Consider the following 23,239-nt stretch of genomic DNA (forward strand, 5'->3'; position numbering starts at 1 on the left):
AAAATGACCGGAGGAAGAAAAGAGTTCAAAGCCAATGGTTTAGTATTTTGGGTTCTCTCTCCAAATAACTAAGGGCTTGTTTAGTATCTTACATGAGTTTAACTTTTGTAACTGAAAAACACTTTTTGAGTTTTAGGCGTTGAATTCTTGTTTGGTATGACTTTTTTTAAAAATTGGATTCAAAACAAACTCAAAAACACATGCTATTTCTTAAAAGCACTAAAAGTGAGTTTTTAGAATTTTTTCTGCTTTCTCCTCAACATCTTTTTTTTGCTCTCTCTCCTAACCCTTTATTTTTTTTCTCTCCTAACCCTCTCTTTCCTCTCTTCTCATGTCACACCCTGTCTTCTTTCTCCCTCCTCACCCTCTCCCTGTCTTTCTCTCTCCTCGCCAACTATTTCCTCTCTCATCTTTCCCAATTCTCTCTCTCCTCCAATTTCTACTCAAGGTAGTTTGAATTCAAACTAAAAAATTTATTTTTAAAAATCAACCAAATGGATTTTTGAAATTTTGAGATTTAAAAGAAATTTTTTTTTAAGTGATGTTATTTGAAAATTATTTTTAGGAACAATCAAAGTTTCTGGATAGGATACCAAATGGGCCTTAAGCTTCTTAATTTAAGTCTAATTGCAAATTAGTTGAGAAAGGACAAGAACTCAAAAAGAATCAGTTAAAACGACTAATTAGCTCTCATGTGTTTAGAAATTTTATATTTCGGGCACAAATCAATGACCATTTCATTTTTTTAGCATACGTCAATCGAAACAATTTCCCGCTTCAGCTAAGGTCAATAAAAATAATTTTCCCTTCAATTATGATCGGTGATTCCTTCCTGAGATTTTTCTTTATTGGCTTCTCCTCAACACTACAAAATGTCAATTGACTCAATCCTTTTGTTGAAAATAATTTTGCGACCTGGAAGGCTAAAACAAATTAGCTATTTGCGAGTTATTTCATGTTGGTGATTTAGGCATTCTTTTTAGAATGCACGACTTAACTAACACGACAAGTTTTTGGCCTTGATTTGTGTTTGTTTGGCGAGGTTAGCTGAAACTTGAAGTTGGAGGACATGCGAGGTTAGACATTCATGTCATCGCCACATAGAAATTGAAATTTCAGTTTGAGAACATTAGTTTGATCTTTTTTCACTGTTATAGCTTATGTGGGTATTTTAACATTTTCTTTGGACTCCTTTGGAGATGCTCTAAAAGACATGGAAATTGATAATTGTTTTATCACTTAAGTATTAATAAACGCGTTCATTCATATTAGTAACACATCATTTAGTTTATAAATTTTGTCTCCAAGTTTAATCTCCCTAGCATTATCCTTTTATTTACATATGGTACTCATTATTGGATAATAACTAAATAAGAGCATCTCTAATGCAAATACTTAAATTCTAGACATATATTCTTAACTTTGGGTTCCAAAAAGATGGTGGATTTATGTATTTTGGTTTCATTCTCCAATGCAAAGACTAAAATTTTGAAACTCATTTTGAATTTTAAGATTTGAATGTTTGAATTGTACGAGAAAACACAATCAAATGGTCTTCATATTATTTGTTTTGTTAAACGATATATTTTGTTAGATTAGATGTTAAATTAGTTACCGACGGAGTTCAAACTCACGCCATCATACAATGACTCAACACATTTCGACCACTGTGGTGTATTGGAAAACTTTGCACTCAAATATAAGATTTGAATCCAAATTTTTCGATGGTGCATTGGAGATGCTATAATAATGTATAATGAAATCTCGAAGCTATTGAACGTAGCGATGTAATATATTAGTTGCTGAACTTTGAAGTTTGATGACACGCTGAATTGTAGGATGACTTCACGTGCTGGAAATGCAACAAATGTGTAGCAAGTTTGAATTATTGAACCCCAATCGTCAGTAATTGATTTGACATGGTAAAGTGGTTCGATTTCCTCAATGATTTTTGTTAGAAATGAATCAAAACCAAATCGTTCTATTGTATTAGTTCTACACGTAAGTTACTGGCTATCAAAGTAGGACCAAATTGGGTGACCAAACCTATCAACATTTGGGCCTTGTCACCTCATAAGACAAACATTCACCTCCATGGCGCACCAAATTATACACACATGAGAATTGAGATGGGTTGGATCCAGCCATCTCCTTCCTCAATCCGTGGGCCCCATTATCCTTTTATCCATACCCCGCCCATCTTAACGAGAGATTTTTAAGAGTAGTACTACATTTACTTTTTATTTTACCATTTTTTTTCTAACAGGGTAAAGTCATCAACACATATGACATAAATGATACAAATAAATAAATAAAGTAAAATTTTTATTTTTCTAAATATCGAGTGTTTAATTAGTACTCCACACGTAATAATACAACTTTGAAAAAAAAAAAATTCTCCATCTAAACCAACACACACTGTTGTCACTTAATACTACTATCTAGTTGTATTTCTCTTTATTTCTAAGTGAAAAGTGTAAATGCAAATTTCCGCCATCTTCTCATTTGATGATAATGCATATGCAAAATAATAACACTTAAGATTAAGTGTTTTGGAATTTTTGGGTAGAGAATGACTAGGAATTTTAGTAGGAGAATAAGGCTATTTATAGGGGAGTGATCGGCCCTATTTGGAAAACAGGGGCCGACCATATATGGTCAAATTGCAAGTGTAATTGTAAGATATTATGTGAAATAATATTTTGCAATTAACTTGGCAATTAATCCCAAATTAAATAGGAAAATTGGGAGTTACATTTTGAATAAGGATTTGATGAGGAGTGATGAGAGAAATTTAAATAAATATCATTTTGATCATATTTGACTCTTCCTTTATTGAGCCTTTATTGTCCGTTGCATGCGCGTGGGAATCCCGGTGTGCCTCGAGGGTAATTTTGTCTTTTTACCCAAAAGTCCACGTGTCACCTCTATAATTTTCTTAATTATTTTTTGCTCCACAAATGCCCCCACACTTGTTGGGCTGCTCACAGAAAAGTGTAGCAGGTGTAGAGATTTTCCCTTACTTTAGGAAACGTAAGATTGTTTCATATTTTGATGTAGATTCCTACATTAATTGGAAATTAGATTCTTCTAGGAAAGGGAAATAAATTACTTCCAAAGTCTATTTAAGCCTACCTTAAGTAGATGATTAAATCAACTTCAGGGAGCAATTTATTCAACCCTAAAAGAGAGAGAAAGCTAGAAGATATTTGTTCCCCCTTCCCTAGCAATCTTCTACACTTGTCTGTATAAAGGACTGTCTTTCGTTGCTTTCTTCATTTTCACGTCGCACCAGGGTAAGAAAAAAAAATTAATTTTTCATTGTCTTTGTAATTTTTTAGAGTCTCGGGCCTTGAAATTTGGCTCAACAGAGGTCGAGGATGAGTGAAAAGGTGGCTTGAAGGGTAACGACACTGTTGCCGGGGGTGGTATGGTGCAGTGGCGGCTCATTGTGGGTCGAGGTTTGGGTGCAATGGCGTGGGCCATATGGGCGAGCAGGGGCTCGGCTCGGGTTAAGACTTCTCAGCTTAGGCCAAGGCTGTGAGGTGTTGGGGCGCTAAGCTTTGGGCCACTGGGCTTGGGCCAGTGTGGGAGAGGTGAGAGAGAGGGAGGCACGGGGGTGCCAACCCCCTTCCTTTTGGATTAGGGCAAAAGAATGCATGGCGCACTAGGTTGCTTGGCATGTTGGGCCGAGAGGTAAAGATGGGAGCCAGTGCCGGCTAGGCTCATTTGATTACTGTCCTTGGGCCGTGGGCTCGATGTTTCTTTTGTGTGTGTGTGTGTGTGTGTGTGTGAGTGTGTGCAGCTGTCTAACGATTCTTCCTTGAAGCATATATGCATGCAACAATAGATGATGGTGTGCCGCCCTTGTATCGCCAAGGCAGGTATTTGAGTAAAGTGGGCTACTTCAAGGCTACTCACTTCAAAATTAGCTTCAATGATTCATTCAGAGATTTCCTTGAAGCATATAGGCATGCCATTCCATCTAGAGTGTGTGTGAATCATGTCAAGAAGGGTAGCAGTCGTGAGTCATGTAGTGGGGCTCGGAGAACCATTAAGTTTCACCCTTACTACTTCATGTTGAGATTTACTTTTCCTATGCCGCGTTTCTTCCAATAATTGATTTGCCCCATGAAGTGTGCCCTCGCTCAATGTTCTCCAAATACGGTCTGTGTAATGGTGGGATTCCTCAATCTAAGCTAATTCTTTGACCTGGATCTAATCGTCAACGAAGTTTAGTACTTCTTTGACATAGGCCATATTGATGGAGTTGGGCAGTTGCGATCCTGCCATAGGTTCTTCGATCATTCGAGTAAGGGAGATCACGACTGGGCCAAGGAAACTTTGGAGATAAGTGGAGAGTAGGAGTCCGATTCTTCCCATGAGCTACACGTTCCGATGATTTTCATCACCGGTAAGTCAACTGCTTAGTCTCTAGGCTGTTTTGTGTTTTTGTTAAGCTGCTATCTGATTTGTTGATTGTTCTTCTCTACTTATATAGATTCGGAGTTCGGCTCAACTCCTAAGACTTTTTTAGATATGAAAAAGGTGCATGTTGCTTTAGGTATCCTCGTTGAGTACCGTGAGTGGCGTTGACTGCTTAGTCCTCTTTGCTGGAGAAAGATGGGCTGACTCTGAAAGAAGAGATAAGTTGGAGGCACTAGCTCGTCTGATTGCTGTCGTGGAGCCTGTTGTGAATGAAGGTGGTAAAAAGAGATATTCCTTGATTGTTCAAGAAATGCATGTTAAGAAAAAGTCAAAGGCTTATTCCACTGCTCATGAAGGTTCGCCTGCTGCCGATAAGCTTGTGATTGACTTGAATTCTTCCAAAGGGAAGAAAGATGAGGCTGTTATATCTAATCCGGTGATGTCTGCCATGTCGAATGTAGCTAGTACAATTGCTGATAGGATTGCTCAACATAGAGTTTCTGTCGTGCCCCCAGTTCCGAAATCTATGCCAAGACATCAGTTAGGAGCTAAGTTTTGTTCACCTTCGGATAGGCTTGCTACTATGAAGAGCAATAAGGTAGACTTTGTTGCTAAAATGGTGCTAATGCCTATTCCTCTTACTGCTGAGATTGGTTCGCATGTTAAGAAAGAGGAGGTTACTCGCGTGCGCAACTGTAAGAAATCCACCAAGCCTGTTTCTGGAAAGGCTACTAAGATCTGTGCACTTTTGAAGCTAAATTTGCTTGAAGACATGGATGCATGTGACAAGCTTGTTGATGACGTTAGATGGGTTATTTGCCTAAGTTCATTTGCGAAACATACGACCCAATATAAAATGACTACTTTGCTTGCTATAATGTAGAAAACGGTGATTCTGGTAACTGAGTCTATGCTCTTTGATCAAGAGAATACCAAAGCTGCCAAGGAAATGGCAACGACTATGGAAGCTGAGGCTTATTCTTATACCAAGAAGATCAAGAGGTTGGAGTCTGAGCTTGTCGCATTGAGGGGGTCCAATATCTCTGCCCTCACTTCTCTGTAGCTTGAGACAACTCGCCAGAAGATATTTGACTAGAAGACTAAGCTTGACGCGATCTAAGTAAGAAAGTGCAGAGAAGAAGATTGGATGTTACATACCTCAGATTCAAGATCTTGAGCGTGCCATTTCTGAACTTTGTTCTGTTATTTACGTAAAGGATAAAGAGTTGATTGCTGCTTATAATCAAGTGATCCATTTCAAGAAGGTCGTTGATAGGCTTAAACACCAAGTGTTGGAACTCCAAGATGTATTGAAAATCAACAAAAATCTAAAGAATGAAGTGGATGAGCTGCAGTGTGTCCGTGTTGGTCTGCTCGAGGAGAACGAACAGCTGAAGAATGAGAAGGTTGGGCTCGAGGCTTCGCTTGTTCAGAGTCCAACCAATTTCTACAAGTTGGGTTATGTAGATCATCTTTTTGGTAGGCCGTCTGACTTTAAGTTTGTTGGGAAATACTTTGAGACTTTCTATATTTCTCCGGAAGACTTGTTTGCCTTTACTTTTGAGGCTTCCATTGGTGAAGTGGTCTGAGAAGTTGGTGCCCAGGCTGGGGTAGCCAGGGGTGAAACGCTGGATGATGCCAATGCTGAAAACGTCGCGGCTGCTGAAGGTATGACGACCGAGTAGTTGTGGGATGTCCAAACTGCTTAAGAGTAGTCTTCTAGGTAGCCTTTAGGATTTTCTTTGTTTGTTTATCAATTTTGCTAGAAAATTTAATAAACTTGCTTCATTCGCTTCTTTTGTTTATGCCCAACCTTTGACCTTTAGACCAGCGGCAGACGTGTTGCTTTTCATAAATAGACAGGCCCACGTAGCATATGCAGCCGTAGATGTTGGTGTAGAACTTTTGCAAAGTTGTTAACCATAGGGTTACAGCTGGATGCCTTACTTATATAAGTAGATGAAGCAGCATGACCACTTGCCTTTCTTCAATCCTTTGAGCTGTGTGGCCTACATCACAACATACTAAAGATTTTTGGGGTCATGAAATTCGCTTACCTTTCATATCAAAAGTACGCGGTTGTATGGAATTTTGTAAGCAAAGGTTCGAGAGAACTCCTTGCTCTTTATGTAACTAATTTCGTAGGTTGTGTAGCAAGTATCACAACACTTTAGGAATTAATGTAGATCAAAACAATCATTCCGCGCTTGGCAAAGGTGAAGCTTATTGACTGCGTAGCATGTCGGTAGTAGACAGAGCTTTGTATGCGCACGTTAACTGTTTAACCTTTCACAAAAAAGATGCGGTTGTATAAGTTTAACGTGGCTTACTGCTCAAAGGGCAAGCCATAGACAGTTTTCTGGAAATTGTAGGCTACCTTAGTGCTCGGTAGTAGCTTTAGGGTTCCAAGATAACCGTCTATAGGGCATACTGCGTAATGTGCCTTATCTGTCTTTTAGGCCCGGTTCCTCACGGTATAGGCCAAGATACTTATCATTTAGTTAGCTAAGCCTTGAAAAAGATCATTGTGGCTTCTTCTAAGAATCCCGGCGCAAGCCATTGTGCACTTAGTTACACCAAGGCAGCTCGACTCATCCACATCTGGATATTCGGACTGTATAGTTTAGCCTCCCGTATTAAAGAGCAAACCCATGTGGGTGTCAGGGAATTGGTTTACCCTATCGCATTAAAGAGCAATTAGTCTATTCTCCCGCATTGGAGAGCTGACCATATGGATGTTGGAGAATTGGTTTACCCTCTCGCACTGGAAAGCAGACCCAGATAGGTGTGGGGGAATTAGTTTACCCTATCGCACTGGAGAGCTGACTCATATAGGTGTTGGGGAATTGGTTTATCTTCTTACACTAGAGAGTATGAAAGTCGTTATCGTGAGCGTAGCTGAGGAAAACTGGACAACTGAAATAAACCTCAACCTGTGAGGTCTTGTTCGACGATCTGTTTGAGACTTTGAACTGCTTATGAAACCCGCGTAAGGGTGTAAGTGGGAAGCACAATAAGTTGTTCTTGGACATTCTCCAACTATTACGCCATCTTCGGGTGCTTTGCCGTGTACTCCCAAGTAATCTGGCTGGTAATTAGTCGGGAATCAAAATGAATTACAAGCCTTTTTATCGCCAAGTTTTTTGCCATTCGGAGGCCTGCTAGTATGGCTTCTTACTTTATTTTGTTGTTGGATGCTTTGAAGCCTAGAGTGATTGTCTGCTTGAGCATTGAATCTTCTGGGGTAACAAAGACCACCCCTGCTTTGGAGCCCTTGTAGTTAGATGCATCGTCGATGTGCAAATGTAGTCTGGCTGGTAATTAGTCGGGAATCAAAATGAATTACAAGCTTTTTTATCGCCAAGTTTTTTGCCATTCGGAGGCCTGCTAGTATGGCTTCTTACTTTATTTCGTTGTTGGATGCTTTGAAGCCTAGAGTGATTGTCTGCTTGAGCATTGAATCTTCTGGGGTAACAAAGACCACCTTGCTTCAGAGCCCTTGTAGTTAGATGCATCGTCGACGTGCAAATGTAGTCTGGCTGGTAATTAGTCGGGAATCAAAATGAATTACAAGCTTTTTTATCGCCAAGTTTTTTGCCATTCGGAGGCCTGCTAGTATGGCTTCTTACTTTATTTCGTTGTTGGATGCTTTGAAGCCTAGAGTGATTGTTTGCTTGAGCATTGAATCTTCTAGGGTAACAAAGACGACCCCTGTTTCGGAGCCCTTGTAGTTAGATGCATCGTCGACGTGCAAATGCCAGAAGTATCTATCGGGTGAAACAGACGCAGCTAGGGCGTGCTCGGTTGCCTCCGAGAGGTCATTGGGTCGCTCTATTGCGTCGCCTTGGCTAGGCGTAAATTCTACTATGAAGTCCGCCAAGGCTTGGGCCTTTATTGCAGTGCGAGGTTGGAAAACTAAGCGATATTGGCCAAGTTCCAATGTTCATTTCATTACTCGTTAAGAAGCATTTGTACCATGTAAGATTGATCGTAGAAGATACTGAGTCATAATGATGACTGTATGAGCTTGAAAATATGGTATAAGTTTTCGAGCCACAACAACTAACGGCAAAATTAATTTCTTGATCTTCGAATATCTGGTTTCGGCATCGAGAAAAGCTTTAGAAGTGTATAATACTGGTAGTTGAGCCCTCAACTCTTTTCGTATGAGGGCAGAACTCATTGCTACTTCTGAGATTGCCAAGTAGATGTATAAGTCCCCCGCTAGTAAAGGAGGTGATGTTAGATACTTCTTTAGGTTTTGGAAAGCTCTTTTGCACTTATCATCTCATTTGTCTCGTTGTGCCCTCTTAATTGCTTTGAAAAAAGGCTTGCATCGATCAGTAGACCGCGAGAGGAAACGATTGAGTGTGGCTGCTCATCTGGTCAGATCTTGAATCTCCTTCAGAGTAATAGTGGACTTCATATTCAAGATCACTCGGATTTTCCTTTAATGTGCATCAGCGGGGTTGGGCTTTGTTGCCTTCGCTAAGTTGTTAATATAGTCCGATCACTGATCATTGCTTTTGGTCAAGAAATATGTGATCGACGTCTCTTGACCCGTCTTCGATTAAGGTAGAGTTGTCTTTCTACACTGTAGTATCTTTTATGAAGGTAAATGACTTTTTCTTTGACACATTTAGTACTTGCAAAGTGTATTGTTGAGATGTGGCTTGGTTTGACTTGATATCTTTGACTCTTCCTATCGGGATGCGGAATCATATTTTCTTAACTCAATAAAGGTTATCGCGCTTAGTCTCATTAGCCAGTGTTGATTTAGAATCCCATTATAGGAAGACGAGTCGTTAGTTATTATGAACGTCTGCTTTAAGACCACTGGAGGTGTTTTCATATCGAATGTTATTTTACCGATGGCAGTCGAGGTATGACCGTTGAATCTGGTGCATACCTTCGCTTGTTGTATGATCAAATTTTCCATGCCCATCTGCTGAATGGCTGAGAGTAGGAATAGGTTGACTGCTCTGTTGTTGTTCACCATCATTTTGTCAACTATGACGTCGGCTAGTTAGACAAATATCACTAGTGCGTCGTCGTGTGAGAAGTCGACACCTTCGACATCCTACTTGGTTTTCAGCTTTTCATTGGCGTCTGCGTTCCTTTTAGGCTACGCAGCAGGCTTGTCCAAGTATCTGTCAACCTTGCCTTATTTCACCAACTTTTCTAGATAGTTCCTTAAAGTGTAGTAGTCGTTGGTTGTGTAATTGGGACCTCGATGGAATACGCAGTACTTGGTGTGGTCTAACTTGGAGGTATCTCCCTTTGATTGCTTTGGCAGCTTGAACTATGGTTCGTTCTTGATGTCGTGGAGGATTTGGTGGATCGAGATCAAGAGCTTAGAGTAGTTCTAGGATGTTGGGCCTTATTTAGTTAAGGATCAGTCCCTACGCTTGCCTTTTTGCTTGTTTTTGTTGTTGTACCGTTTCCCATCCCCTTTATTTTGAGCTACTGCCAATTCTTTTCGAGGCTACTCAGGTGCCTTGTCTGCTCGCCAAGTTTGGTCCCAGAGTGCATGCTTCTTTGTTAGAGCGAAAGAGTCTGCCAGAGTTAAATCTTTTTTCATGATCAATTCTTTGAACAATGGGTGGTTTTCTAGGAGTCATTTTTGGAAGGTTACACTAGCTATCGAGTCATCGCATTCGACTATCTTTGCCTTATCTGCTTTGAACCTCTTCACATAGTTGCGAAGCGATTTCTTTGGGTTGTTTTTGACATTGAACAAATGATTGAACTTCTTCTTGATCGAGCAGTAAGATGAATACTCCTTGGTGAAAACCAAAGAAAGCTCATTGAAACTTCGGATGAATTATGACTGTAGGTTGTGGAATTAATCTTGCGCCTTACCTTGTAAAGTAGTGGTGAATATTTTACACATGAGAGTGTCGTTAATAGAGGATCATTGTGCTTCGATAGTGCTTCAGGTGTCTTTCCGGGTCTTCATCCCATTTGAATAATGTGAAATGTGGCATGCTGAACTTGCGTGGGGGCTCTGCCTGCTCGATCTTGTCCGTGAAGAATGACCTGCTTATGTTAGTCATGTCCTGTTGTAGTGCATCATCAGTGACTTTGTTGCGCTGGAAATCATGCAATCACTCAGTTAGGAGCCTCTATACTTTTTCTTGAATTTACCTTTGTTGGGCTAGCGGAGCTCTTGGCTGCCCCCGGTCGTCATTTGCTGGTCTAGGTTGTTCTTCCATGTGTTCGGCTCGTTTATGTGCGGTTGTGGTGCACATGATACGTTCCTAGCATACGAGCAAATTTTTTGCAGGCTGACTGTTGAACTTGAGCCGAATTGAGTGACTGATTTTCTCCGTCCGTCATGCTGCCTACTCTGATGTGAGGTGGATGATGCTCATTGCGAGCTTAGCCACGAATGAACACTTCGCTTGGAAGGTTACTCATGTTGATTATTAGAGTGTGGTCCCAACCGTGAATGTATGCTTATCCGTGGGCCTAACCGAGAATGTACGTTCCTCCGCGCACTAAGATGAGAGTATATGCTATCTCGGGGGCCCAGTTAGTAATGTACACTGCCAGAACGCTCGGTTTGTATCTGGTCGAGAAGATGCTTGTAGGGACGTTGCTGGAAAGGTTCGTCGTCTGCCTTAGTCCTACTTCGGTACATCTCGTCCGGGGCACACTGCAAGAGTTGATTCTCCAAGGTCGTCTGCTACGTGAAGGCGTTTGTTAACTCTATGACTTGTCAGGACAAGTGTTGTTTGCCATTTGGGTTGGAAGAGCTTGGACTATATGTGTCTCCTTGTGTAGTGGAAGTGTAATGGGCTCTGGGCGTGAGATTTGAGTTGAGATATGTCAAATATGCAGAGAAATGAGGTGAAAATACCCCCGGTTCAATCATCGGCCCAGAAATATGAAGTTGGAACGGTCATGGACCGGTATGGATTGTTTTGAGGGCCACAGAAGTGGGTTGGACCGTGGATTGGGCCATGGGAGTGCGTGTGCGCTGAGCCTTCTTTCTCCTTGGCGCGACTTGGGCCTGTTGATCTTGGGTTCAGCTTTGGAGCGCATTGGGCTTACGTTGGCCTTGGGCCCGCGAGTGCTAGGCTGCTCCAATTGTTGTAGGTACTTGGGCCTCTGCTGCCATTGCAGCGCCATAGGCCCGTTAAATGTGGGCTGCTTTGTGCTAGGCTGGCTGCCTTGTGGCATAGGCCTGGCCGACCTGCTGCGATGTGGCCTGCTCACTGTAGGCAGCCAAGGGTCGCTACCGTGGTAGCTATCATAGTGGTGCCCTGTAGGGGTGGTGCCACTGCATTCGTTGTTATGTTGAGCTTCGTGGATCGTCGTGGTCCAAATCCTTGAATGTAGGAAATTTCGTTCATTGTCGTTTCTGAATTTCTAGTCATTGTACTTTTTTTTACCTTTATTCAAAGAATTTATAAAAAAAATTTAGGAATAAGAATGTATGAAAAATCTACAAATGAATGAGAAATTAGAAACTATGAATGTGAGAGTCTTCTTCGATCGTGTGAATCAAGCTCTCAATGAAAGCACCAATTTGTAGATGTAAATTTCCGTCATCTTCTCATTTGACGAAAATGCACTTGCAAAATAATAACACCTAAGATTAAGGCCAAAAGCCTCACGCGCCCACGATGAATGGGGGACTTTGGCCGAAGAATCTCTAATGTCAAAGTTAGAAGTTGAAAGAGAATGTGTTTAGGAATTTTGGGTAGAGAATGACTTAGAATTTTAGTGGGAGAACAAAACTATTTATAAGGGAGTGGCCATCCCTATTTGATTAAATAAGAGTTGGTCATATATGGTCAAATTATGAGTCTAATTGCAAAATATAATGTGAAATAATATCTTGAAATTAACTTGGTAATTAATTCCAAATTAAATAGGAAAATTAGGAGTTACCTTTTGAATAAGGATTTGATGTTGAGTGATAAGAGAGATTTGAGTAAATATCATTTTGATCACCTTTAACTCTTATTTGATTGAGCCGTTATTATCCGTTGCATATGCGTGGAAATCCCTGTGTACCTCGAGAGTAATTTCGTCATTTTCATCCAAAAGTTCATGTGTCACCTTTATAATTTTTTTTGATTATTTTTTTTAGGAAAACTAATGAAAATGGCTTGAAAACTTTGAATTTTAACAATAAAGACAAAATAAAAGGTAAAGTCAATAGTAACAGGTTTGACTTTTTAGTGTAAAAATGTGATTTTTCGTTAAAGTGAACAGTACCGTGGGTTTTTCATTAAAACTCCCTATTTTTTTCTCTACAAAAGGTCTTAGGTTCAATTCTTGTCAAAGACAAATTTAAACCGTATTATTACTAATCCATTGTGAAACTAAGTTCACATCTCATTCTCAATGTAGATAATATCATTTATTAATAATAAAAAAAACAAAAAAAAAACCTAACGCGTACTATCCTCAAATCCTCCGATGCTTTGCCTTTTGTCTTAATTGTTAAATCTACCCACCCCAGACAAATCCCAAATTATTCCGTTATCCATAAAGTGCGCGCGGCGTGCCCTTCCTCCGCCCAAAATCGTAAAACTTCTCGTGACGAAAATACCCCTATTCAAAAGAATATGTTACCCGTACCACCCCACCAATTATTATACGTCGAGGCCTAAAATCGTGATTTCATCGTCGCAGTTCTTTCGTTATTCCCTCACATTCCTCAGTAGTGGTCTGTAGCTCTATCGGAGGGTGGCAACGATTCCCAATCTTCCCTGATTTGATTTCCCCTTTTTCTTTTTTCAATTTAATTAAACAATTTAAATCTCTCTCTCTCTTTTTTGTTTTTGTTTTTTCTGATCAATTTATTGGAATTTTAGCAATTTTGGTTTCTACGGAGTTAATTTGCTAGTGCTGTCGCTCTTTTAAGCTTTCGATCTCGACCTTTGGATTCAATGGCGGCGGGAACAATGGCGACCGCCGCCGGAGCCGCCGTGATTCTTTACTACGTGCTCAATCGGAGGGTGGCAACGAACGAGGGCGGAGTGGAAGACGGGGATGATGACGGCGATCTGAGTGGAAATCTCTCGAGGATGAGATCGGCGAGGAAACGGCTTTCTCGGCGACCGGCTCAAGCGCCCGCCACGTGGGTCGAGTCGCTTACCACCTTGTCCGATACGCTCCGGTTCACCTACTCCGAAACTCTCGGGAAGTGGCCGATCGGCGACTTGGCCTTCGGTATTAACTACCTCATGCGGCGGCAGGTGAGTAATTCGCTCAACATTGGAGTCCTTTTTCTGCAATTTTTCGCTCTTTTGTGGCTTTTGCTTGTAAAAGTTTCGTTATTTGAGTATTAAGTCCTTGAATTTTTGGTTAATTCGCAGGGTAACTTACAAGTTGCGAGTGTGTATGCTGGTAGTGGTAGTGTGCAGCTCAAAGGGTCTGAAATCGTTGAGGAGTTAAATTATTACTTGAAGTTGCTGACGCTTTGTATGCTCTTTTCGAAGAAACCGTTTCCGGTGTTTTTAGAGTCCGGGGGTTTTTCTCAGGAAGATGTTCTTCTCCAGAAGCCCAAGGCCGGGGTTAGTAAGCTCATAACTTATCTACATTTGCTTATGTTTTTGTTCAAAATTGTTCTACTGGTAATCGGACTGATGTGGATCGATCGCATTCCTTTTGGTACCGCGAGTAGTGGCAGATTGGCTCCGTAAATTCGAGCTACAGATGCTATATTCTGAGACATTTTTGTGTAGATATTTAGTACCGCAGAACTATCTAAGCGCTCAAATTTGTGGCTAAGCAAATAACACATACAAACAAATGCTTGGGCTATAGAATTCCAAAATAGTATACTCAGCAAATCCGTAGATTCAAACAAGAGCTGCCCACATTCTCAAAATCCACCATTTCCCACTTAGTCATTCAAAATCGTCATAGGCTCATAGCAATACCATATTCACAAGCCCTTAGTTCGATCACAACCAAGTTTTCCAACTTCATAAGTAAGAGTGAAACAGGTTCAAGAGTCGAAGTTGATGCAGAAAATGAGAGATGGATGTCTGTTATGATGTTAAAAACTCAAAAAAGATGGACATTTATTTAGTGGTCGATTAATGAGAATTGAGTTATGTCCTAGAATTTATTCATATTAACCACTGTGTTTGGAGTATAGTAGTCATGTTGCAAACAATGGTGCTCACAATTCTATGTTTCTGTGAGAAAGCAGCTTTTGGTTTTATTATTCTCTTTAAAATTTGTGATTGATTCATCTATTAATTAGAACAAATATGCTTGCAGCTTCTGAAGCCTGCCTTCACAATTATACGTGATAAGAATTCAAAATGCTTCCTTCTATTAATACGTGGTACACATAGCATCAAAGATACACTAACTGCCGCAACTGGTGCAGTGGCCCCTTTCCACCATTCGGTATTGCATGATGGTGGAATAAGCAACTTAATCCTAGGGTATGCTCACTGTGGGATGGTTGCTGCAGCCCGTTGGATTGCTAAGATTAGTACTCCTTGCTTGCTTAAGGCTGTTGGTGAATATCCTGATTACAAAGTGAAGGTAAATGCCATTTCTTTAATTTAAATAAAGCATGCCACTTGTTCACTGATTTTCCATTTCAAAATTGATCAAAAGCTGTATTATCGCTTTCCTGCTTATACATGTTTTATGCCTAACTAATGTTGATATGTGCATATCAGGTTATTGGGCATTCACTGGGTGGTGGTACAGCTGCGTTGTTAACATATATTCTTCGAGAACAAAAAGAGTTCTCTTCAAGCACTTGCATTACATTTGCTCCAGGTATGTCTGCTGAATTTATCTTTGTTAATGGTTCTAATTTCATATCCATTTGTTCATGGAAATGCACATATAAATTCAATAGATAGAAGGTATTAAATATGAGTCGTTACTTTTGAAGAACAGATAATGTGTGTGGGTAGGGGTGTCGTTTTATGCTTATAGGTTGGCGTATTGGTATCTGTGCTTTGCTTCAAAAAAGTGTTTCCTAAGGTCTCTTTTTGTCTGCTTTGGTAGAAAATGCTCATGTACCTACCTAATTTTCATTCTCCAGCTGCGTGTATAACATGGGAGTTGGCAGAATCTGGCAAGCACTTCATCACTACTATAATCAATGGCTCCGACCTGGTTCCTACTTTCTCAGCAGCTTCTGTTGATGACCTCCGCTCTGAGGTATTTTATTTTTACCATATTCGAGTGGATGCATATAGCATTTGTTCTTTCTAATCATGAATATAGTTTGATTCTCGTCTGTTAGACATTTCCAGAGTTCTTATGAGAATTTGTCATTATCAGGTCACAGCTTCCTCATGGTTAAATGATTTGCGGGATCAAGTTGAGCGTACAAGAGTTTTGAATGTTGTTTATCGCTCTGCAACTGCTCTGGGTTCTCGTCTACCTTCTATTGCCAGTGCAAAAGCGAGGGTTGCTGGTGCAGGTGCGCTATTGCGACCAGTATCCAGCAGCACACAGGTAAAGCTATGTTTCCTCTCATATAATGTAGTAATTTGTACAGTGTACTTGTGAACTGTTACTGAATTGTTGCTAATTGGCTCATTTGAATTATATTATACTGGTCTGTTTGTTTAATAATCATTATCGAACATCAATTACTACTGTCCAGTGTCCACCCTGCATCCTTTGTATCCCAATCTTGCTTTTACTTTGTGTTATAACAGGCTATGCTTTGTAACCTGTAGGTTGTGATGAAGCGTGCACAGAATGTTGTTGTGAGAACGCATTCATCCATATCATCATGGTCTTGCATGGGTGCACGTCGCCGTAATGTGGGCCAATTACCTAACTCTAAAGCAGACGATTTGCAAGAATCTTCTATTATATGTGAAAAGGATTCTGAATCTCACGATGGAGTAATCATAGACCCAATGCTGAATAACTCGGACTCTAGTTCTAGTGGTGGATCAGGCCATGATGATACCGATGAAGAGGAGCAGCTTTTGCCAGTGGATGGAAATACTGCTACATCTTCTGTTGAAGACATTACTGAAGGCGAGTTGTGGTATGAACTGGAGAAGGAGCTTAAGAGGCAGGAGCATGACGTCAATGTCGAGGCCCGAGAGGAAGAAGCTGCCGCAGTGAAAGAAATAACCGAGGAAGAAGATATGCTAGTTGATGTTGCAGAAAGCAACACGCCGATCTCTTCCTCGGATGTTTCAGAGAACCATCGTTTCTACCCCCCTGGCAGAATCATGCACATTATATCAGTCCCTTCATCCTATCCTACTAATTTAGATGACAACGGGCCAACGGCTGAAGAGCGAGTGGGTATATACGAGACACGTAGAGAACTGTACAGTAAGCTCCGACTTTCTAGAACGATGATTAATGATCACTACATGCCTATGTATAAGAAAATGATGGAATTGTTGATCAGGGAACTGGAAAATGACGAATCCAGTAATTGTATAATGTGAAAAGATTAAATCAATACAAGATCATTTATGTTGCATGCCCTATATGAGTGCACACTGTACAGTTGGATTTTGTATCTGTGTTTCTTGTTCTATGGGTAAAACTGCTTATATCCACATCCAAGATAAGTTAAAATGACAGAAGCACTTTTGGAATCAGGCATTTTGCTTTAAGCTGTTATTGATGTTATTGGGGGCCAAGCTTCCGCACATTCGGCATCCAAAGAATCCACCACCACAAAATTTGCAAGATGATTTATCATCTGGATTCGACATTATAAATCCCCAGCCAGCCCCACCATTATCTTTCTTTCTATTGGAGGATAAGGTCCCGTCATTTTCAGATTTTTAAGGTCCCGTCAATTTCAGATTTTTTTTATACAACAGGTTTGCTAAAGAATAGTTTGCCCAAAAAAAAGAAAAGAAAAGAGGTTTGCTAAAGCATAAGAACATTTCCCAGTGTAGTAAGGCTCTCCTGAACAATAGACATCTTAATTATCTTAAATGAACAGTAAAAATAGCTGCTCAAGTGCATTTTCACTTTTAAATTGAATGGCCTAGACCATTCTTGTTAAAATATTCGTACTTTTTTATTTTATAAAATAATAATAGATAACTTTTATTTTTAATTTCGGATAATAATAAAAGATTGATTGAAAGTATTTGAAATATTGAAATGCAGTGTAAAGCGGAAGAACATGATTAGGTACTTATAGAAAATAATTATAATTTTTTATAGTCTAATTAGTTTCTTTATATATTTTTCTAATAATTTTTTTATAATTTTTTTAATAATTTAAATTATGGCTGATGTCATGATCACTTCAACTTTGTGTCACATAAGCAGGGTGTTGGGCCAGATGATTCTTGCCTAACTTCTCCATCGAGCTTGCCTTGAGCACAATTGCTCGAGTGAATTGGAGTGTTTTGGGGAAGGGGTGTGGATTGGGTTGCCTATCCCCAAGGCAATAAGCAACAATGGAGTTGCTCTAAGTATATTAAATTTTGTGTCGGATTTTTTATTTCTTTCCGTTTACTAAAATTGTGTAGATATCAAAATTTTTATTGGATTTTTGTCACGTGACTTCCCTTTTGTTAGCTGTAGGCACTTGAAATTGAAAACCAAAACCAATACATGTATCAAACAGAACCGCAAGCTTAAGAAACTATTTGATTTCGATTCTTAATATCCGGAACCGAACAGAAAACTAACCGCACCATATAATATTAAATTTTTTTATTTTAATAGTCAATTAGGTGTCATAATATAATTGTTTATTTGGTTGAGTCCATACATGTAGTATGGACTCAACCTCATCGTAACCTAGCCTTGACTCATTCGAATTCAGGCATCGCCTCTCTTACTCTTAATCCACAACCAGAATAACAAGTTCCAAGGTAATCTTAAACTTTTGGTTCACAAGGTAAGGTTCAATGGTTTCTCATCCATCTATTTCACTTTCACAAGGTCTAAGGTCTTCCCAAGTATTGCTTTCTCAAACTTGAATGTCTTCTCAAGCCCGTTCACAAACTTAAAGGCCTCCTAAGCCTTCATAGAGTAAAGTCTCTAAAAGGAAAGGGAAAAAGAAGGGGTTGAGCGCTTTAAAGCATCAAAACATTGTTGGTGAATTGCATGAGCAATTTATTTTTTCGTTGTACTAATATTTATGCCATAATACATTTTGATGTTGAACTTTGTTTGAACTTTAATTTAAGTATGGTAGTTTACTTTTTCAGTTGGGTTGTATTAAAGTAATGACTAAGGCATTTTGTTGTTGAACTTTGTTTGAATTTTAGTATGGTGATGGTGATCTTGAATTGTTTTTTAATTGGGTTGTATTAATGTTATAAAGCATTTAATTTGCAAATGACTAGGTTTTGAACTTTTTAATTTGTTTGAATGTTGTATACTTGTATTAATGCAAATCTTTTAATGGGCCTACCGATGAGGCATAGTTCAAAACCAAAATCGTTTGAAATCGAATCAAACTGAACCAACCAAATGGTTTGGTTTTATTTCGGTTCTTACCCCAAAACCGCACCAACCCAAACCGAAATAAATTTTAATTTCGATTTCAATTTTACCCTAAAAGTGCACTTCACCCAACCGTAACCACCACTACTGCTGTTTACTAATGCATGGAATAAAAAAAAGTGTGTATTATGCATTAAAATTTGTAATTCAATACTTGAAAAATTAAGAAATCAGATTAATTAGAATGACTAGTTGGTGCACACCAATTCCTTCTTTTCCTTCAAGATTTGTGATTTCTTCAATTCCACATAGGTAGCATGGAATTAAATCCCAAAATAAGCTTGTATTTCTTTTTTGCTGTGATGAATTAGTCATTTTATATTGCAATTAACAGGATTTCAGTCGAGTTCGTAAACAATAATCGATAATCATTTTAAGATCAAAATATCAACAATATCAATAATATCGACTAGCATGCACCATATATTCTTATATCGTGAAAAATTGTAGTTGACCGGATTGGAGAAAATATGACGAATAATCTGATCTTACACTTGCCATGAAAAAGCAATCTTACCACACCCTGGTTTCATCGAACATTACAGATTTGTCTACAAGAAGAATCTAGCATGCACATATCCACTCTCCCATAAATAACTTTTTTTTTTCCCTAAAGAAAACCACTTTTTGTAGGTGTTAACATCTTTATATGTTGATTGTATTGTATGATCATGATTATGTAATTCGTTTGGTCCCCCACCACAAGTGGCTCTCTAATAGCCTTGGATTTGGTTTGATATTTTTTTTGTTTCTTAATCATTTGCATAATCATATATAGAGTCATATAGTCTAATCTCATTGGACGGTTTAGGCATTTTAAGCCACCACACCACCTAATCTCTTTGATTAATAAACATACTTTCGCAATCACAACATTGTAATGAACTCTTGCACTTAAATAATCTTCAAGATAATACATCTTTAATCACAATCTAATCTCTTCCACAGCAATATTGATTTCTTTTAATCACAGCGGCGAACAGGTCTTTTTCCATTTGTTTAAGACCGACTTTGTGTAGAATATTGCTGATTAGCTAATGATAATCTTGCGAGTGCTTCCAAACCCACATAGCCATACGTATGCAGTATATATTTATTTATTTGTTTGTGATAGCTTAAACTAAAAGCATATCCTATGGCTGAAGTGGGCAGGCAAATGATGTATGTGAATACGTTGATGTAACACCCTCTCTCTCTCTCTCTCTCTCTCTCTCTCTCTCTCTCTCTAGAATGTCCAAAAGAGCCATGACAACTGCATGACATGGAGGCCAAGGTATTGGCGTTATAGTAATTTTGCACTCAAAGCATGCTTTTGCGTAGGTCTACTTAGAGCTTGCAAACATTAGAAGGTGAAGTACATGAAAATGGAGTATAAGCAAGAGGAAGTGTTTGTTTGATTGTTTCGTCGTGGACCATCGCCTTTTGCAAGTGTTTGTTTGATTGTTTCGTTGTGGACCATCGCCGGACGGAAATCATATTCCAGCAACTCATACCGTACAAAGTAAGAACTTATCGATATTGAAGGCTTTGTTTCTCTTTCTTCTTTGCCAAGGAATGTTGAAGAATGATTTTTATTTTTTCGGATTTTATTGGTATATATTTGCAACATCACTTTTATCTTTCCAAATCCTTTGCATGTCTCTTAAACACAGCATGATGATTGATGAGAGCCTAGAGTTGTTGTACCTTAGTCTATCCAAGCTATAGAATTATAGATACTTTGTTTTCAAGTGTGTAATTATCGATCTGGACTTAGGGGCTATGGTGTTATTTCCATCTCTTCTTGAGGGGTGGGGAAGAACAAAATCGGGCAAGAAAACGAAGAATTGCCCTAGCGATGTTGCGAGGAAAACTGCAAAAGCATGGGAAAAGGAAGCCAAAAAGAATGAACGCGTTTCGAGTTCTTCCGGCGTGGTTATGTCTGAGAGGTCCAACACTCTCTCCTCCGTTTGCTCCAAGAGAGGCCGGAAGGGGATCAATCAGGATTGCTTAACCATTTGGAAGGTAGGTCCAAAGTCACGTGACATTATTTTCGCAGATGCGGTCATAGCTGCATCAGCTAGAGCGGATGTGCTCCCCATATGCACTCGAGCTGGAGTCCCCTCCTTTAGTTTAGATGAGTTTAAAGTAATATATCGTTTGTATCCATAAGACGTATCATTTTCAGTATTTTGGATAAGTTGGATTTTTTGTTGCAGGAATTTGGATGCCAAGAAGACATGATATTTTGTGGGATATTTGATGGCCATGGCCAATGGGGTCATCTTGTTAGCAAAAGGGTTAGGGAATCCTTGCCTGCTTCCTTGTTGTGCAATTGGCAAGAGACTCTCACTTCAACATCACTTGACCCGGATTTTGAAATGGAGATGGACAGAAACCTCCATGGTTTCGATATGTGGAAGCAATCCTTTCTGAAAACCTATGCTGCCATTGACAAGGAGCTCAAGCATTCTTCCAAACTCAATTCCTACTGGAGTGGCGCTACGGCTCTGACAATTATTAAGCAGGTAATCAGAAGATTCCGATTCTCTCTTCACGGTAGCACATCTTCACAAACATGTCTATATATCATCGAGCATCTCTACGAGATATCCTTGGTTCCCCAACTTGGGCTGAAGCTAGTGTCAAATATAGGAACTTTGTATATCTGAGTAGTTTGGTACTGTTTTTAGGAAGAGAAAAAAGCATGTACCGGTGGTTTAGCTAGACACGAGAGACTACAATGCTTTCTCAACATAGGATGTAGATTAATGCCATCTCGATTATAGGAATTCAATTAGAAGTAACCCAAAAATGTCCCGATCAATGATCTTTCAGGGTGAAAATCTCGTCGTTGCAAACATCGGTGATTCTCGGGCTGTTTTAGCCTCCGTTTCTGATGATGGCAGTTTGGCAGCCCTCCAGCTTACAGTGGACTTTAAACCCAATTTACCTCGTCAGCTCTCTTTTTCTCTATTTGTCTCATGGATATACAAATGAGCATCATATTCTTAATATTCGAGGGTCCTTTTCCATTACAGAAGAGGCTGAGCGAATAAATAGGTCGAATGGGCGAGTGTTTTGCTTACAAGATGAACCAGGGACTTACAGGGTGTGGATGCCAAATGGTAAAACACCAGGACTGGCAATATCAAGAGCATTTGGTGACTACTGTGTGAAGGACTTCGGGCTCATCTCAATGCCTGACGTGACTCAAAGACGCATAACCAGCAGCGACCAGTTTGTCATTCTAGCAACAGATGGGGTATGCATTTCCTCGTTAACTTTGTTCAAATTGATTAAGAATAACAAGACCAAATTGCTAGATGGAATTATTGGTTTCAAATATGCCAGAAAAACTTAACTATCCCGGATTCATAACCCCCTTGTCCTCTATCTCCCTACGCACGAGTAACGGTCGCAGACTCATACTGTACTCTTGTGAGTAGGGAGATGCGAATAGAAAGCGAGTGCCTTGAACAAATCTGCAATCAATTAAACAAAACAGTAGTATTTTCTGTCAAGCGTTGCACAAATGACAAGTAATTGTATGGTTGGTAGTCTCAGAAGTTTGATAAAATCGCATGGCATAGATGAGTAGAAAAAACTATATATATACGCATACATGAAAGTTTCATCTCATTTTGCATTTCCCGATTTCAGGTATGGGATGTCATCTCCAACCAAGAAGCTGTTAAAATAGTTTCCTCATGTCCAGATAGGAAAAAAACAGCTAAAAGACTGGTGGGATGTGCCGCTCTTGCATGGAAGACTAAGAAACGAGGCATTGCGATGGACGACATCTCAGCTATTTGCCTGTTCTTTCACGCTTCATCCCCGCCACAAGCCAACCATTTGGTCTCAAAATACTCTGGAGTGAAGGAATCTGGGTAAATAAGGATTTTTGTATCCTCAGTTCCTATCAGCGCTGTGTGTATATATATAAGTGTATGCCCTCCTAGTTGATGTTGAGTGCTACCAGCCACATAATATGACAGCCTAATACAGTTGTGCTAATCAAATTCTTAGATCAAATCCTGGAACACGCGTAAATCAAAGCATCAAGCACCATGAATTAAGACAATAAAATCCTGCTCAAAAATTTCCAACTAACCTGGGCAATACGAATCTCATACAGAAATGTACTTTCCATTTTTTGGCCCAACAAGGAAACGAGAAGCAATAAAACCACCAATGAGGCATCAAAGTAGTGAGGCAATCATAACTGGTGCATCAAAATGATTGAAGCGGCCCATTACTAATAATAAACGAGGCAGGTTTGTGAGCAAGCACATGACCATGAATTCAAGGCATCAAGATAAACGAGGTATCCATCCACTAAGAGCATCTCCAGCAGTAGGGAAACTGCCCTACCAATTGGGTT

The 23,239-nt window shown here is 39.6% G+C and overlaps 2 protein-coding genes across 2 annotated transcripts; both read left to right on the plus strand.

The window, feature by feature from the left end:
* Positions 1 to 12,884: 12,884 nt before the first annotated feature.
* On the plus strand, positions 12,885 to 16,879 carry LOC103959369. The gene is made up of 7 exons (XM_009371721.3): positions 12,885 to 13,643; positions 13,764 to 13,961; positions 14,677 to 14,949; positions 15,090 to 15,192; positions 15,464 to 15,582; positions 15,706 to 15,882; positions 16,110 to 16,879. The coding sequence occupies exons 1-7, from the start codon at positions 13,335 to 13,337 to the stop codon at positions 16,842 to 16,844; spliced, it is 1,914 nt and encodes a 637-aa protein (XP_009369996.1). The 5' UTR covers positions 12,885 to 13,334; the 3' UTR covers positions 16,845 to 16,879.
* A 3,242-nt stretch (positions 16,880 to 20,121) lies between these two features.
* LOC103959371 (probable protein phosphatase 2C 34) lies at positions 20,122 to 22,910 on the plus strand. Its single transcript, XM_009371723.3, has 6 exons — positions 20,122 to 20,377; positions 20,633 to 20,880; positions 21,075 to 21,383; positions 21,694 to 21,811; positions 21,897 to 22,120; positions 22,519 to 22,910. The coding sequence occupies exons 2-6, from the start codon at positions 20,638 to 20,640 to the stop codon at positions 22,747 to 22,749; spliced, it is 1,125 nt and encodes a 374-aa protein (XP_009369998.1). The 5' UTR covers positions 20,122 to 20,377; positions 20,633 to 20,637; the 3' UTR covers positions 22,750 to 22,910.
* The last annotated feature ends 329 nt before the right edge of the window (positions 22,911 to 23,239 follow it).

The sequence above is a fragment of a genome, unplaced genomic scaffold, assembly GCF_019419815.1.
Source record: "Pyrus x bretschneideri cultivar Hongxiangsu unplaced genomic scaffold, Pyrus_bretschneideri_v1 Contig6, whole genome shotgun sequence".
Taxonomy (NCBI): Eukaryota; Viridiplantae; Streptophyta; class Magnoliopsida; order Rosales; family Rosaceae; genus Pyrus; species Pyrus x bretschneideri.

Coding starts and splice junctions, on each gene's coding strand:
- LOC103959369 (XM_009371721.3), top strand. CDS start 13,335: ATGGCGGCGGGAACAATGGCGACCGCCGCCGGAGCCGCCGTGATTCTT. Junction 15,583..15,705: donor TTGATGACCTCCGCTCTGAG/GTATTTTATTTT, acceptor TGTCATTATCAG/GTCACAGCTTCCTCATGGTT. Junction 15,883..16,109: donor CAGTATCCAGCAGCACACAG/GTAAAGCTATGT, acceptor TGTAACCTGTAG/GTTGTGATGAAGCGTGCACA.
- LOC103959371 (XM_009371723.3), top strand. CDS start 20,638: ATGGTGTTATTTCCATCTCTTCTTGAGGGGTGGGGAAGAACAAAATCG. Junction 20,881..21,074: donor ATTGCTTAACCATTTGGAAG/GTAGGTCCAAAG, acceptor TTTTTGTTGCAG/GAATTTGGATGCCAAGAAGA. Junction 21,384..21,693: donor CTCTGACAATTATTAAGCAG/GTAATCAGAAGA, acceptor ATGATCTTTCAG/GGTGAAAATCTCGTCGTTGC.